This window comes from Rana temporaria, chromosome 6 (assembly GCF_905171775.1).
Source record: "Rana temporaria chromosome 6, aRanTem1.1, whole genome shotgun sequence".
Lineage (NCBI taxonomy): Eukaryota > Metazoa > Chordata > Amphibia > Anura > Ranidae > Rana > Rana temporaria.
The window spans coordinates 97745385-97758522 of NC_053494.1; the positions used below are offsets into that span (position 1 = coordinate 97745385).

General features: G+C 42.7%; 1 protein-coding gene across 2 annotated transcripts in view; it reads right to left on the reverse strand.

Annotated features, from left to right (window-relative positions):
* Nucleotides 1-13138, reverse strand: part of FOXK1 (forkhead box K1) — a 218653-nt gene that overhangs the window by 89872 nt on the left and 115643 nt on the right. For both annotated transcript variants that reach the window (XM_040357043.1, XM_040357042.1), the window contains exon 5: nucleotides 5200-5393. In XM_040357043.1, coding sequence (XP_040212977.1) covers nucleotides 5200-5393 — 194 coding nt within the window. The remainder of the gene's footprint in view (nucleotides 1-5199; nucleotides 5394-13138) is intronic.

Genomic DNA, 13138 nt, shown 5'->3' on the forward strand with positions numbered 1-13138 from the left:
GTATCTGAGCGGTTGCCTGCAGATACACCCTTACAGCTCTCACTATATCTAGAGAGTGTAATCTTTCCTCCACTGTCTGCGTATTCGGGAAAAAAAGAAGGCATGACAATGTCCTGATTTAAATGAAAAGCCGACACCACCTTAGGTAAAAAGGCAGGATGGGGTCGCAGTACAATTTTGTCTTTATGACAAACTAAATAAGGCTCTTTACAGGATAGAGCTGCCAATTCAGATACTCTTCTAGCCGAAGAGATAGCAATCAAGAATGCCAACTTCCTGCTTAAAAGGATCAGCGGAATCTGGTGAATTTGTGATAAGAATGATAATTAACAATAGGCAAGGCCCAAGCTCCTCCCTGGTAAACCAAGTAAACCACTAAAGAAGCATAGTCAGATTGTATCCAGCCAGCGCAACCTTGTAACCTAAACGTTCAGGCTCTTAAGCCAGATGCTCCATCCTTAGCTCTAGAAAGCTAGCAGATAAGGCTCCCTTGGAGCTTGACCACCTTCCCTGCGCCGTGGTCTCTTCCAGGCCTGGATTCTATCCCTAGAGGCCAGCTCTCGCAACCTGCTCCCAGGTAACGGGTATGAAGGATATTCCCTTCTGCCAATCATTCAGGTAACTGAAATTCCAGCATATCCCTGGGACCAGACTCCTGGGATAATGCTAGGTTAGGATCTATTCGTTCCAGGCCGACATAATAGTGTTTATATCAGCTTTGAATAAAACTGAGCATAGGGAACTGTGTTTGAATGAAGCCGCATATTCCCTCCAGACTGGGATCCTAACCCAGGAGTTCCAGATGTTTAACCATGCTGGACTCCCCTAGGCCTAGTCATGCTACTGACTGATCTGTCAGCAGGAGTTTTGCCTTGGTATGCCATTGCTGCTATACCCTGGGCCTTTAGACGTGCTAGAGGCGGGCCCTAGCAGCCTTGTAAATAAACACACATGCAAAAAACTCCCCATATGTGCATGTGGCCAGCTTTAAAGCCACATGCCTCTATGGAAGCGTGTGTTCATGGAAGCTAGAATTCATACAAATACGTTTTCAGCAAAAAACATAAAAAAGGGGGCGTGCTGCATACACGCATACATGTAGCATGTGAGCTATGAACAAGCATCTTGCAAGCAAGTATGCGCTCTGAACGTGTTATGCAGCATTATGCAACCCATACCCCTGCAGACACGTATTCCTATGCAAGTCCAAGGAATCCTGTATAATTAAGGAAACCTAATTATCATGCCTCATAATGCAAAATCTAGGCAAACATGCATCCTTATGTGATTCAGCAATTTTTATGCGATCCAACATCTATGCATCTTAAGCACTCCTGTGCGGACAAGTACCCTTGTGTGACCAAGGATTCTTGAATGCTCGAGCACCCCTGCGCGATCCAGCATTTTTATGCAATTAAGCCTTCTAATGCGATTTTTGGCATTTCTGCAGACACAACCTCTCTGTGTGACCAAATGTGCCCGAGTAATCCAGGACTCGGGTGATCAGATAACCATGTGTGATCCTGCATATTTATGCACTCCAGCATCTTTATGCGATTTCAGGCATTCCTGTGGGAACAAGCCTCTCTGTGTGACCCAATATCCTTGGGTAATCAAGGACTCGGGTTATCAGGTAACCATGTGTGATGCCGCATCTTTATGCCCTTTTTTTTTAGCTAAATTGCTTCCTTTACCTTACTGCAGTCCTGGTTTCATGTCCTCATTGCTCGTTTTTGCTCTGATGTTGCTGTAAAACTGCTCTGTTCTGGACACTTCCTGGTTGTCTGGCTCCGTATGAAAAATGTCATGGGAGAGTTTAGTTTCGTTTTCTTAGCCATGACTCAATGGCACTGTCCAGCACAGAGGCATAAAATAACATGCAAAGACTAAACTACTTTCAGTTTTGTTTTTGCATCTAAGAGGCACATTATATGATTGATTTTTATCTATTTTTAATCGTTTTTAAAAGGAATCAGTTAACTATTATGTCTCTATACCCTGTAAACAGTCATTTCAGCACAAATGTTTTCCTTTAGTGATCCTTTAAGCATTTTTATGGGATTTTAGGCATTCCTGTGGAAAACAAGCCTCTCTGTGTGACCAAATATCTTTAGATAATCAAGGACTCAGGTTATCAGGTAACCATGTGTGATCCCGCATCTTTATGCACTTTAAGCATTTTTATGCGATTTTAGGCACTTTGCTGTGATTAAACACCCTTATGTGACCATGTAAAATCATACAAACAAAAAAACATGTATATTTATGTGATCCACAATAAAACTTGCTCTGTTACCCGTTTTTACCCCACATGCATTTTGAACATTCCAAAATTCATGCAAACATGCGGACTGGTAAAGAGGCAGTTATGCTCTGCAGATGTGCGTCTCCGCAAACCTGCGACGTTAGCCATGTGCACAGCAGCAACTGTGCATCCCCCATTGTGCATACGGTTAGCCTGAAGCCAACACCAGGATGAGGACTTAAAGCGGAGGTTCACCCAAAAATCCACTTTTTGCCATTAGCTGTAGCATACTGCCAACATCTGCAGTATGCTGTTTTTTTTTTTTTTTTACTTGTACTTATCGTTATATGAGCCCTTGTTTTCCGGCTCTGAGCGGGGAATCCTGCGGGGAATGGGCGTTTCTAAGCAAAGAGGAGTTGATTGACGGCTGCTAAGGCGCGTCTTGGCCTCTGTTTAATCTTCAACTGCCATGATGCTGCACATGTGATCAGTTATGACACCAGCCATTGGATGGCTTGACAGTTTGGTTGAGAGCACAACCAATGTGACACGTTAGCATTCCCGGCATGCCAGGAATGTAACTGCTTTTTCAAACTGTTAAATTGATGGGTGAACCCCCGCTTTAAAAGAGACAGAGGCTCTGGCCGTCTAGGCTGAGAGAAGTTATATGCAGCTTGAATCTCTGAAAAGACTGCAGCTGCAACTAGAGCTTATGGCTTCTGATAGTTTCTCATTAGGCTGCACCTGTTTATCTGTTCTCTGACAGTGAACCTTCATCCTCAGGTCTTTTAATCCCCTTGTTTGAGGATTTAGAGCAGGGAAAGGGACACACCCTGTTTTCTGCTTGTGAGGATGCTGTGAATATAGCAGTTAACCTCTTATAGACCCATAAATGCAATGCAAAAAACATATGCAGAGTGACTGCAATGTTGGTGGAGGCTGCAACGCCTGACAGGGCTGATAGCTCATTATGTGAGCTGTCTTAAGGCTCTACAGGGGAGGATAGTATAATGCAAGCATGATAAAGGGCCACCAGATTCAGGTGGTGATCCCCATTCCTACCCCTGAACCCTCTTTTACGGGGAGACAAAAGAAAAGTCCTAAGCCAAAAGGCAGAGGAACTTAACCCTGGAGCATCAACAGCTGAACTTAGTCTAGCAAAATAATGCCTGCTAATCTGCACAGCTAGATGCTGAGTAGGTGTCTTAGATAAATCTGTATTCAACTTCCCATGAGGTGCTTACGTGCCCCAAGCTACTGTGTCCCCCTGGTTTTACAGAGCTCTGACGTCTGGGTCTTTCGAAGGGGCCGCCCTGCGTCTGCACCATGAGCCGGCGAGTACGTGCGCCAGCAGCAACCACATCGTCCCCCGCCTACAAAGTGCGCACACGCGCGTAGGGGAATGGTGGAGGCAGGAGAGGGAGATCCCCCAAGGAGCGCCGTGGACCTGGACTACGAGGGACCCCCCCATTGTGGCAGAGCCTGAACCGGAGGAAGTAAGCCGCACCATAGATCAGCAAACCTTGAGCTTCCGTTCCTGGAAAGCCTTTAGTGGTGGAAAACAGATAAGACATGCAGCTACTCATGACAATCCTTTTCATAGGACTTAAGGGTACCAGCCTCCTGAAGGGGAGATCTATGGGTACTACAGCCATCCTGTCTCAACAGACATAGTGGTTTCTTTGCCCAGGCACACATGCATTATAGGCAAGACCCAATAGTCCCTTCAGCAGAGGACTAGAACCAACTAGGGGAGGTATATGGGTGCCAGAGCCATCCTGTCTCAGAAGACCATAGTGGTTAACTTGCCCATGCATAGAAGCATAAAAATAGGCGAGACCCATAGTCCCCATAAAGGAAGACCTACTGTCGGACCAAGTCCCGTAGGTACCTCCGCTTACCTTTCCACGCTGCAGGGTATTGCAAAGCAAGAGGCCCAGCCTTCACCCCTCACCGTGGGCTTTGTCTCAGACCCTTAGGGACTGGAGTCCATAGCAGGTCACCTCTCCCCTGGACCTATATAGCACCCTGGCAACAGAAAAAACATTTGGTCTTTGGCATCGACCAATGTACTGGAACCCAGGGTCCAGCTCTCAGAGAGAAGCATTATAGGCAAAACCTTGTTCTCCGTACCGAGTGACGGGTACCATCCACTTTGGCTATGAAGCACCTTGGACGGATCCGGATTTTATGGAGGCTTTTTAAATTCAGCATGGATCCCTCCAGTGGAGCTCCTCAGAGCACATGTTCACTCGTGACCAACACCTTAGACACTGTTGAAAAAACTGAGGTGCTCCCAGTATGGGAGGGGTTATATAGGGAGGGAATTCCTGTTCTAATTGATTACACCAGTGTCCAGCACCTGAAGGTGGAATATAACCCACTTAGTAATTACTAGACTCTGTGTCCCGTGATGTACGATAGAGAAATGTGGGTTTATAGGATTTGCAAATCATTGCATTTTGTTTTAGACTTTGCACAGTGTTCTAGAATTGGGGTTGTAAGTGAAGCACATTAGGTTTTGAATTTGATATTGGGGGGAATTGTTTACTTTAGAACACTGCACCATTTTTCTTTGAACAAGCAAAAAAGGGCTTGACTGAACACAAACATCTTGATAAAAGAAGAACAAATCCTACTGGAATGTGTTGGCTTCTTCCAGCAGAGAGAGAAGGTGTCCATTCTCTTAAGACACTAGCATAAAACTGGAGCAGAATGGGAGTGGGAGGGATTATATGTGGCTGACTAACAGCTTTGTTTGGTAGTGTCCCACCTTCTGTAACCAGCAGCATAATGCACTTGTCTCAAAATAATACTGATCCTCTTTTCCTTGACGAATGATACAATATTTTTAACAGCAGGAATTTAAAAATGAATGCAATATTCACATCCGATTCAACATTAACAAGGTATTAATAACATATTAATAAAATAAAAAAAAAGACTTAACTCACCTTGAAGAAAGTGGACCAAATGGAGTAGGAAAGGAAGAAACACCCCTCTGCCTGCGTTTTCTAAATGCCTGTTCAATAAGTTTGGCTTCAGATGCTGGGTCAATTCTCCAGAATGAACCTTTTCCAGGCTCTTCTTGAGAACGTGGTACTTTGATAAAGTATCGATTTAGTGACAGGTTGTGCCGTATTGAATTCTAAATGGGGGGAAAAAAACAAAGGAAAAAATATGAGCTTTAAAGCATATTTTCAACTGTAGCTGCTGACTTTTAACCACTTAAGGACCACCTCCTGCACATATACGGCGGCAGAATGGCACGGCTGGGTACAGGTACGTCGCCTTTTAGAGCCCAGCCGTGGATCGCGCGCGCGACCCGGTCCGAAGCTCTGCGGCCGTGGACCCGTTTCCCGCCGGAGTCCCGTGATCGGTCACAAGAGCTGAAGAACGGGGGGAAGGTGTGTGTAAACGCAGCTTCCCCGTTCTTCACAGCGGCACTGTCATTGTCTTTCCCTATATCAGGGAACAGACGATCAATCAATGACGTCACACGTCCAGCCCCGCCCCCCTGCAGTTAGAAACACATATGAGGTCACACTTAACCACTAGGGGGCACTGTAGGGGTTAACTCCTAAACTGCAATTGTCATTTTCACAGTAATCAATGCATTTTTATAGCACTTTTTGCTGTGAAAATGACAATGGTCCCAAAAATGTGTTAAAATTGTCCGATGAGTCTGCTATAATATCGCAGTCACGAAAAAAAAAACGCTGATCGCCGCCATTAGTAGTAAAAAAATTTTTTTATAAAAATGCCATAAAACTAATCCCTATTTTGTAAACACTATAAATTTTGCGCAAACCAATTGTTAAACGCTTATTGCGTTTTTTTTATACCACAAATAGGTAGAAGAATACGTATCGGCCTAAACTGAGGAAAAAAAATGTTTTTTTATATCTTTTTGGGGGATATTTATTATAGCAAAAAGTAAAAAATATTGATTTTTTTTCAAAATTGACGCTCTATTTTTGTTCATAGCGCAAAAAATAAAAACCGCAGAGGTTATCAAATACCACCAAAAAAAGAGCTATATTTGTGGGAAAAAAAGGACGTCAATTTTGTTTGGAGCCACGTCGCACGACTGCGCAATTGTCAGTTAAAGCGACGCAGTGCCGAATCGCAAAAAGGGGCAAGGTCCTTAACCTGCATGGCCTCTTTTTGCGATTCCAAAAAAATATAAAAAAAAACATTTTTTCCTCAGTTTAGTGCGATACGTATTCTTCTACATATTTTTGGTAAAAAAAAAAAAAAATATCGCAATAAGCATTTATTGATTGGTTTGCGCAAAAGTTATAGCATTTACAAAATAGGGGATAGTTTTATGGCATTTTTATTAATCATTTTTTTTTTTTTTTACTAGTAATAGCGGTGATCAGTGATTTTTTTTGTGACTGCCGCATTATGGCGGGCACATCGTACACTTTTGACACATTTTTGGGACAATTGTCATTTTCACAGCGAAAAGTGCTATAAAAATGCACGGATTACTGTGAAAATGACACTGGCAGTGAAGGGGTTAACCAGGAGGGGGCAATGTAGGGGTTAAGTGTGCCCTAAGGGAGGGTTCTTACTGTGGGGGGGGCGTAGCTGTGTGTGTGGCTGTCACTGATCATCGTTCCCTAACACAGGGAACAGACAATCAGTGACAGCCACACTAGGAAGCACGGGGAGAGTTTTTTTTATACTTGCCTCTCTCTGTACTTCCTCTGTGACCCAATCACGGGACAGCAGTGGCGATCGGGTCCGCTGTTCCCGCAGGGACGGTCACTGAGAAGAAGACCGGGTCGCTGCGCGTACATGTACGCCCTTGTGCCCAGTGTGCCATTTTGTCGACGCATATCGTCGTGCGGTGGTCCTCAAGTGGTTAAATAGGTGGAACTCCGCTTTAAGCATACAGGTATATTAAAAATATCTAATTAAATACAGCAAAGCCCCTTTCTACAACTACATGAAAAACATATAGTTCAATGCCAGAAACTCACACGTCGTCCTGATTTATATCAGGGCTTGACAAATTTGCTTTGAATCTAGGAGCCATTTTTTTTTTTTTTTAACTATCAAATCTTACGAGTGTAAACTTGTAACATGAACTTCTCCTTTGACCCTTTCGCTGCCAGAGACGTTTTTTGCACACGTTTAACCACTTGTCCTCCAGAAAATTGACCACCTTCATGACCAGGCCATTTTTTGCAATACGGCATTGTGTTACTTTAAAGTTTAAGTTCAAAGTGAAGGTTTTTTTACCTAAAAAAAAAAAAACGCTTAAAAAAAAATGCCGATTAAAGCTAAAAAACGCTCACAAATGTGGCTCACCAGCGTTTTTTAGCGTCTTTGATCATTGTAAAAAAAAAAAGCTAAATACCGCCAACGCTGAAAAACGATAATAAACTCTATTGCAAAAACGTTAAAAAAAACTTTGAAAGACTCCCTGCATGACTCCCCTGTGGTCCACTAAATGGAATGCAATGCACATCGCACTGCATTACATTCTTTCCCGATCTTGATGTCCAGGGAAACTGTCAACATTAAAGGGGAGGAGACCGAACATGTGTCCGCTCTCTTACCTCCCCCTCTCTAGCCAGTGGCACCTACTATGCAGGTCAGACTGTACCAATGAGCATTTTAGCACAAATTAGACAGTCCATAAACCTTAAAAGGACAATCAAATGTGCAGGCGTGGTTGAAGGCAATGCAAACAGTTGACAGATCACTGCAAATCATTTCAATTTTGCAAGGAATACCACAACTGCCATTGTTGGCCTCATAAAATGCAAGTCTGGTTGTTTATGCCATCATTAGTTTCCGAGATGCCGACCCCAAATAAGCATACATATCAAATAAAATTCTAGGTCAGTGACTCGAATTACAGAAGCAATTAAGCTATGATGATATTCAGGAAACTGGTATTTTCAAGAGAGATCAGCCTCCATACTCAATACAATTTTCTTGCAAAGTTGAAATCCAAGCACAAAGCTAAATACACAGATGAAAAATATGCGGGGAGGCGTTTTGCATGCCAAAAGTTTTGTTTCTTGTACGTTTACTTTAAAGTACACCTCTCTTGATATTAGTTACTGGTCTGTCGTGTTAATGCATGTAGAGTCTTTAACCTGGAACAAGTATAGAAAATATTGAATTGCAACACTTTTGGATACTTGTTTACAGTAGGCTTGTTCCTCAGACCTGCAATTGAAATGTATCGGAGCCATAAACAGCCAGGCAATTAAAATTTTGGAAAGACCAACAACAGAAGCCCCATATTTCTCTTATGGTGGGGATATTTTTGGTAAGAAATTCACAAACATCCTCCCTGCATCTTCTCCCATTTCAAACGATGCCCCAGATTTTCCTGCGTTTCTTACCACAACTCTTTGCTGAACAGCATTTCTCAATACCACTAAAGTCTGTGCTCTTCTTATAGCGAAATTCCACTTACACTGTCCAATATGTGTGCTGGGCTGATAACATGGCTCTGCCATTGTGAGTATTAGCAGTCACTATCTGCACCTTTGTGAATTTTATGGCAGACAGACAGAGACATTTGATTTCTTTGACAGTTCCCCATCATCACCCTTTTGCATGTCATTTGCCTAAAATTTCCTGGAATAGACAGGTTGCAGCAGTCACACAAAGTTGGAATTTACAAGCACTGACATATGGGAGCTTATAAGGGTTATACCCCGAACAGGCCTGGATGGGCATTTGTGAAGATCTTTTTTAAAATTGAATGTTTATTTTATTAAATTAAAAGGTTGTTTCCATCATACAAAATACACATACATAAAAAGAAAAGAAAAAATCTTTACCAAACTTCCTATAATTGTTTATCCCTTAAAGGGGTTGTAAAGACAAAAATATTTTCCTCTTAAATTAAAGTCTGACAGTAGCTGATAAAGTAAAAAGTAATGTTTTGCATTATAACTAGTTTGATGCCTGTTGAAATCGAGCTGTTTTATTCACCTCCAGCACTCCTGAATCATTATTCTCACTGACTTCCTGGTTTGCGGTGCGCATTCATTCTTGCTACATCACGGCCTAATGGGAACTACAGTTCCCATTAGGCTTAGCCTCCATGCCTGTGAGGGATAAGAGAGCATCTTCACGCAGGGCTGTAGTCATAGGGAGGGGGTGAGCACATTCTGCTTTCCACCATGCAGAACGGCTCAGATGCTGGTGGAAAGCAAGAAGAGGAGTGACAGGAAATGGCATTTTTAAACCTGGATTACTGTATTTTGGAGGTCAAAAGTAAAAACGAGGTAAGTGATATTTAAATGCTCTTGCTTACAGCAATCAATTGATCTAATAAAAAACGAACCTTTAGTGTTCCTTTAAGTTGCAGATACTCCCAATCATTTAACTGTTGCCACCCGTGTGCTGTTATTAAATCTACTCTAGTCCTTATTTTTCCTTGTTTTACTATATCTTAATTGTGCATCTCCCATTTGCCTTCCCATCCGTGTCCTATTACCTGGGATAAAAAAACTAGTTCCCGTCAGCGGGATAAGAGGGGAGTTACATTCCCACTTCTCCCGTCGATATAGTTTATCCCAAACTTTAGATCCAATTTTGGTTAAATCGTGCATATCAAAACTAAGTGTTCTGTTTTTTGGTGGGATCCAAATGTTTTTCTTTAATAGTGTTGTGTGGAATGTATTTTCCATTTTTACCCATCTCTTGTTTGTGTTTATATTTGCCCATTCTAATACCCTTGCCGTTATTATCGCCGTGTAGTATCTTTTAATATCGGGGACCGCCAACCAATCTTTCTTTTTCCTAGAAAAGAGCGCATTACTTACTCTGGCTTTTTTATTCTGCCAAATATTTTGAAATTATTGTTTTTATAACAACTTTAAAAAGAGTATCGAGACTGGGTGAAACTCCTGCGCTGTCTTGGATAGGTGAATGGGGGAGAGGGGAATGTGGGACGTGAATGGGAACACTGCAGCAGACAAAGAAAGTCTATCCTAATTAGACAATAAAAGATAATTTGCAAAAGGTGATGATGTCTGCGCTCTGAATGATTACCACTGTGGGCAGGGGAGAGAGGAAGGTGAGGGGAAGGTTAGGGGGAAGGTGAGGGGGGGGGAGAGGGGGGGGGAGAGGGGGGGGGGAGAATTAAGGTTAAAGGGGGGAGGGGGGGTTGAAGTCAGGTGGGTCTCTGGAGCAGTAATGAAATCACAAAAATGGTAGAGGTGCAGTTGCAAAGTGGTGATTAAATCAACATAAACTAGACAAAACTGTGCATATCACTGAAGAGGACTGAGAAAAAACTACAGTACATATATCTGACAGTCCCAAGTTAGATGAAAAAAAGAACCAAAATCAAATTCCAAAAAGTGCTGTTGCAAGAAAGCATACTGAGTAAATAATCAAAAATAAAGTTCCAAAGCCAATGATGAATGAAGATGTGCGGGAAAATCAAATCCAAATGAATGAAGATGTGCAGGAAAATCAAATCCAAACAAGTGCGCCCACACCGTTGGTGATCCAAGCAGCTTACCTCCTGGTTATCATTCAACAACCCCATAAATGGGTGCTCTGGCCTTTCATTTGGTGGGGATCTTCCTGGGGAGTCTCAGTAGTTGGTCATGTATGGAAAATAATTAATAATAAAGATAATGTGGCGTGATGCTGGTATCACATAAATAAAACAAAAGGGGGAGCTCTGTATAAGGTGGATGGAAACTCACACAACTTACACGCTGTGTAGAAATGGAGTGCTTGTCTCCACGAGCGCCGAGCTCGTCTCCCTAAATTCTCCTGCACAACTTTTCTTCCCTAGATGTCCGCGGAGCAGATGGCTCATGCAAAGGCAGAGGGGGTGGAGGAAGGAGAAGAAAGGGGGCACATCGCGTGATTCCGTATAAAAACAATTTAATTAAAGCATAAAACAATCTTAAAAGACTCACATGTAGCAGTCTGGTATCGGTTACATATCCTACGAGCGCCGCGCTCGTTTACCGTCCGTCAGGTGCTGCTGCCAGTGCTTAGTGTCCCACACGTGTTCGTCACGTCACGTAACTTCATCACGTGACTTCATCAGGGGATCCCCTGATTAAGTCACGTGACGTGACGAACACGTGTGGGACACTAAGCACTGGCAGCAGCACCTGACGGACGGTAAACGAGCGCGGCGCTCGTAGGATATGTAACCGATACCAGACTGCTACATGTGAGTCTTTTAAGATTGTTTTATGCTTTAATTAAATTGTTTTTATACGGAATCACGCGATGTGCCCCCTTTCTTCTCCTTCCTCCACCCCCTCTGCCTTTGCATGAGCCATCTGCTCCGCGGACATCTAGGGAAGAAAAGTTGTGCAGGAGAATTTAGGGAGACAAGCTCGGCGCTCGTGGAGACAAGCACTCCATTTCTACACAGCGTGTAAGTTGTGTGAGTTTCCATCCACCTTATACAGAGCTCCCCCTTTTGTTTTATTTATGTGATACCAGCATCACGCCACATTATCTTTATTATTATATATTTTCCATACATGACCAACTACTGAGACTCACCAGGAAGATCCCCACCAAATGAAAGGCCAGAGCACCCATTTTTGGGGTTGTTGAATGATAACCAGGAGGTAAGCTGCTTGGATCACTAACGGTGTGGGCGCACTTGTTTGGATTTGATTTTCCCGCACATCTTCATTCATTTGGATTTGATTTTCCCGCACATCTTCATTCATCATTGGCTTTGGAACTTTATTTTTGATTATTTACTCAGTATGCTTTCTTGCAACAGCACTTTTTGGAATTTGATTTTGGTTCTTTTTTTCATCTAACTTGGGACTGTCAGATATATGTACTGTAGTTTTTTCTCAGTCCTCTTCAGTGATATGCACAGTTTTGTCTAGTTTATGTTGATTTAATCACCACTTTGCAACTGCACCTCTACCATTTTTGTGATTTCATTACTGCTCCAGAGACCCACCTGACTTCAACCCCCCCCCCCTCCTCCCCCTTTAACCTTAATTCTCCCCCCCCCCCCTCACCTTCCTCTCTCCCCTGCCCACAGTGGTAATCATTCACAGCGCAGACATCATCACCTTTTGCAAATTAACTTTAAAAAGAGATTGGGGTATCTCTATTGGGAGCATTTGGAATTTATATAAAAATGTTGGTAAAATCAAAATTTTTTGCAAATTTATCCTTCCTATCCATGAGTTCAGTCTCCTCGATAGTTTTTTTTATATCTTCTTTCACTTCATTCAATAATGGGATGTAATTGGCACAGTATATTTTTTCCAACGTAGGGGTTAATTTAATTTCCCAAATAGGTCAGTGCCTCTGTCTCCCAGGAAAACGGGAATTCCTGTTGTAGTGCTATTGCCTCTTTCTTCTCTATTCCTAAGTTTAATATTACAGTTTTGGTAGGATTTATCTTGAAGTTTGTAAGCTCGCCATAGTGTTTGATAATGACAACCTAGGCTTGGTTTTGTATAGAAGTATGTCGTCCGTATACGCGGCCACCTTGTGCACCTCATCTCCCACTCTCACCCCTTCTATATCCGCATTTTTCCTTATTTTTTCCCAACAATGGTTCCAGTGGGATTACATACAGGAGGGGCGAGAGCAGGCAGCACTGTCTTATGCCGTTAAACATCTCAAACGTGGGCAACACACTTCCATTCACCTTAACCCTGGCCGTAGGATGTTTATATACATTTTCAATCCATCTGATAAATTTTGAGCCCATCTCCATGCTTCATAGTGTATCCATCAAGAACCCCCAGTCTACTCTGCCAAATGCTTTTTTAGCATCAATTGACATGAGCAAAACTGGGGGTTTCTTCTTTTGACCTCTGTGCATTAGTAGCATAGTTCTTATACTGTTGTCCCTTGCCTCCCTACCGGGGACAAAGCCTAATTGGTCTACATTTATTA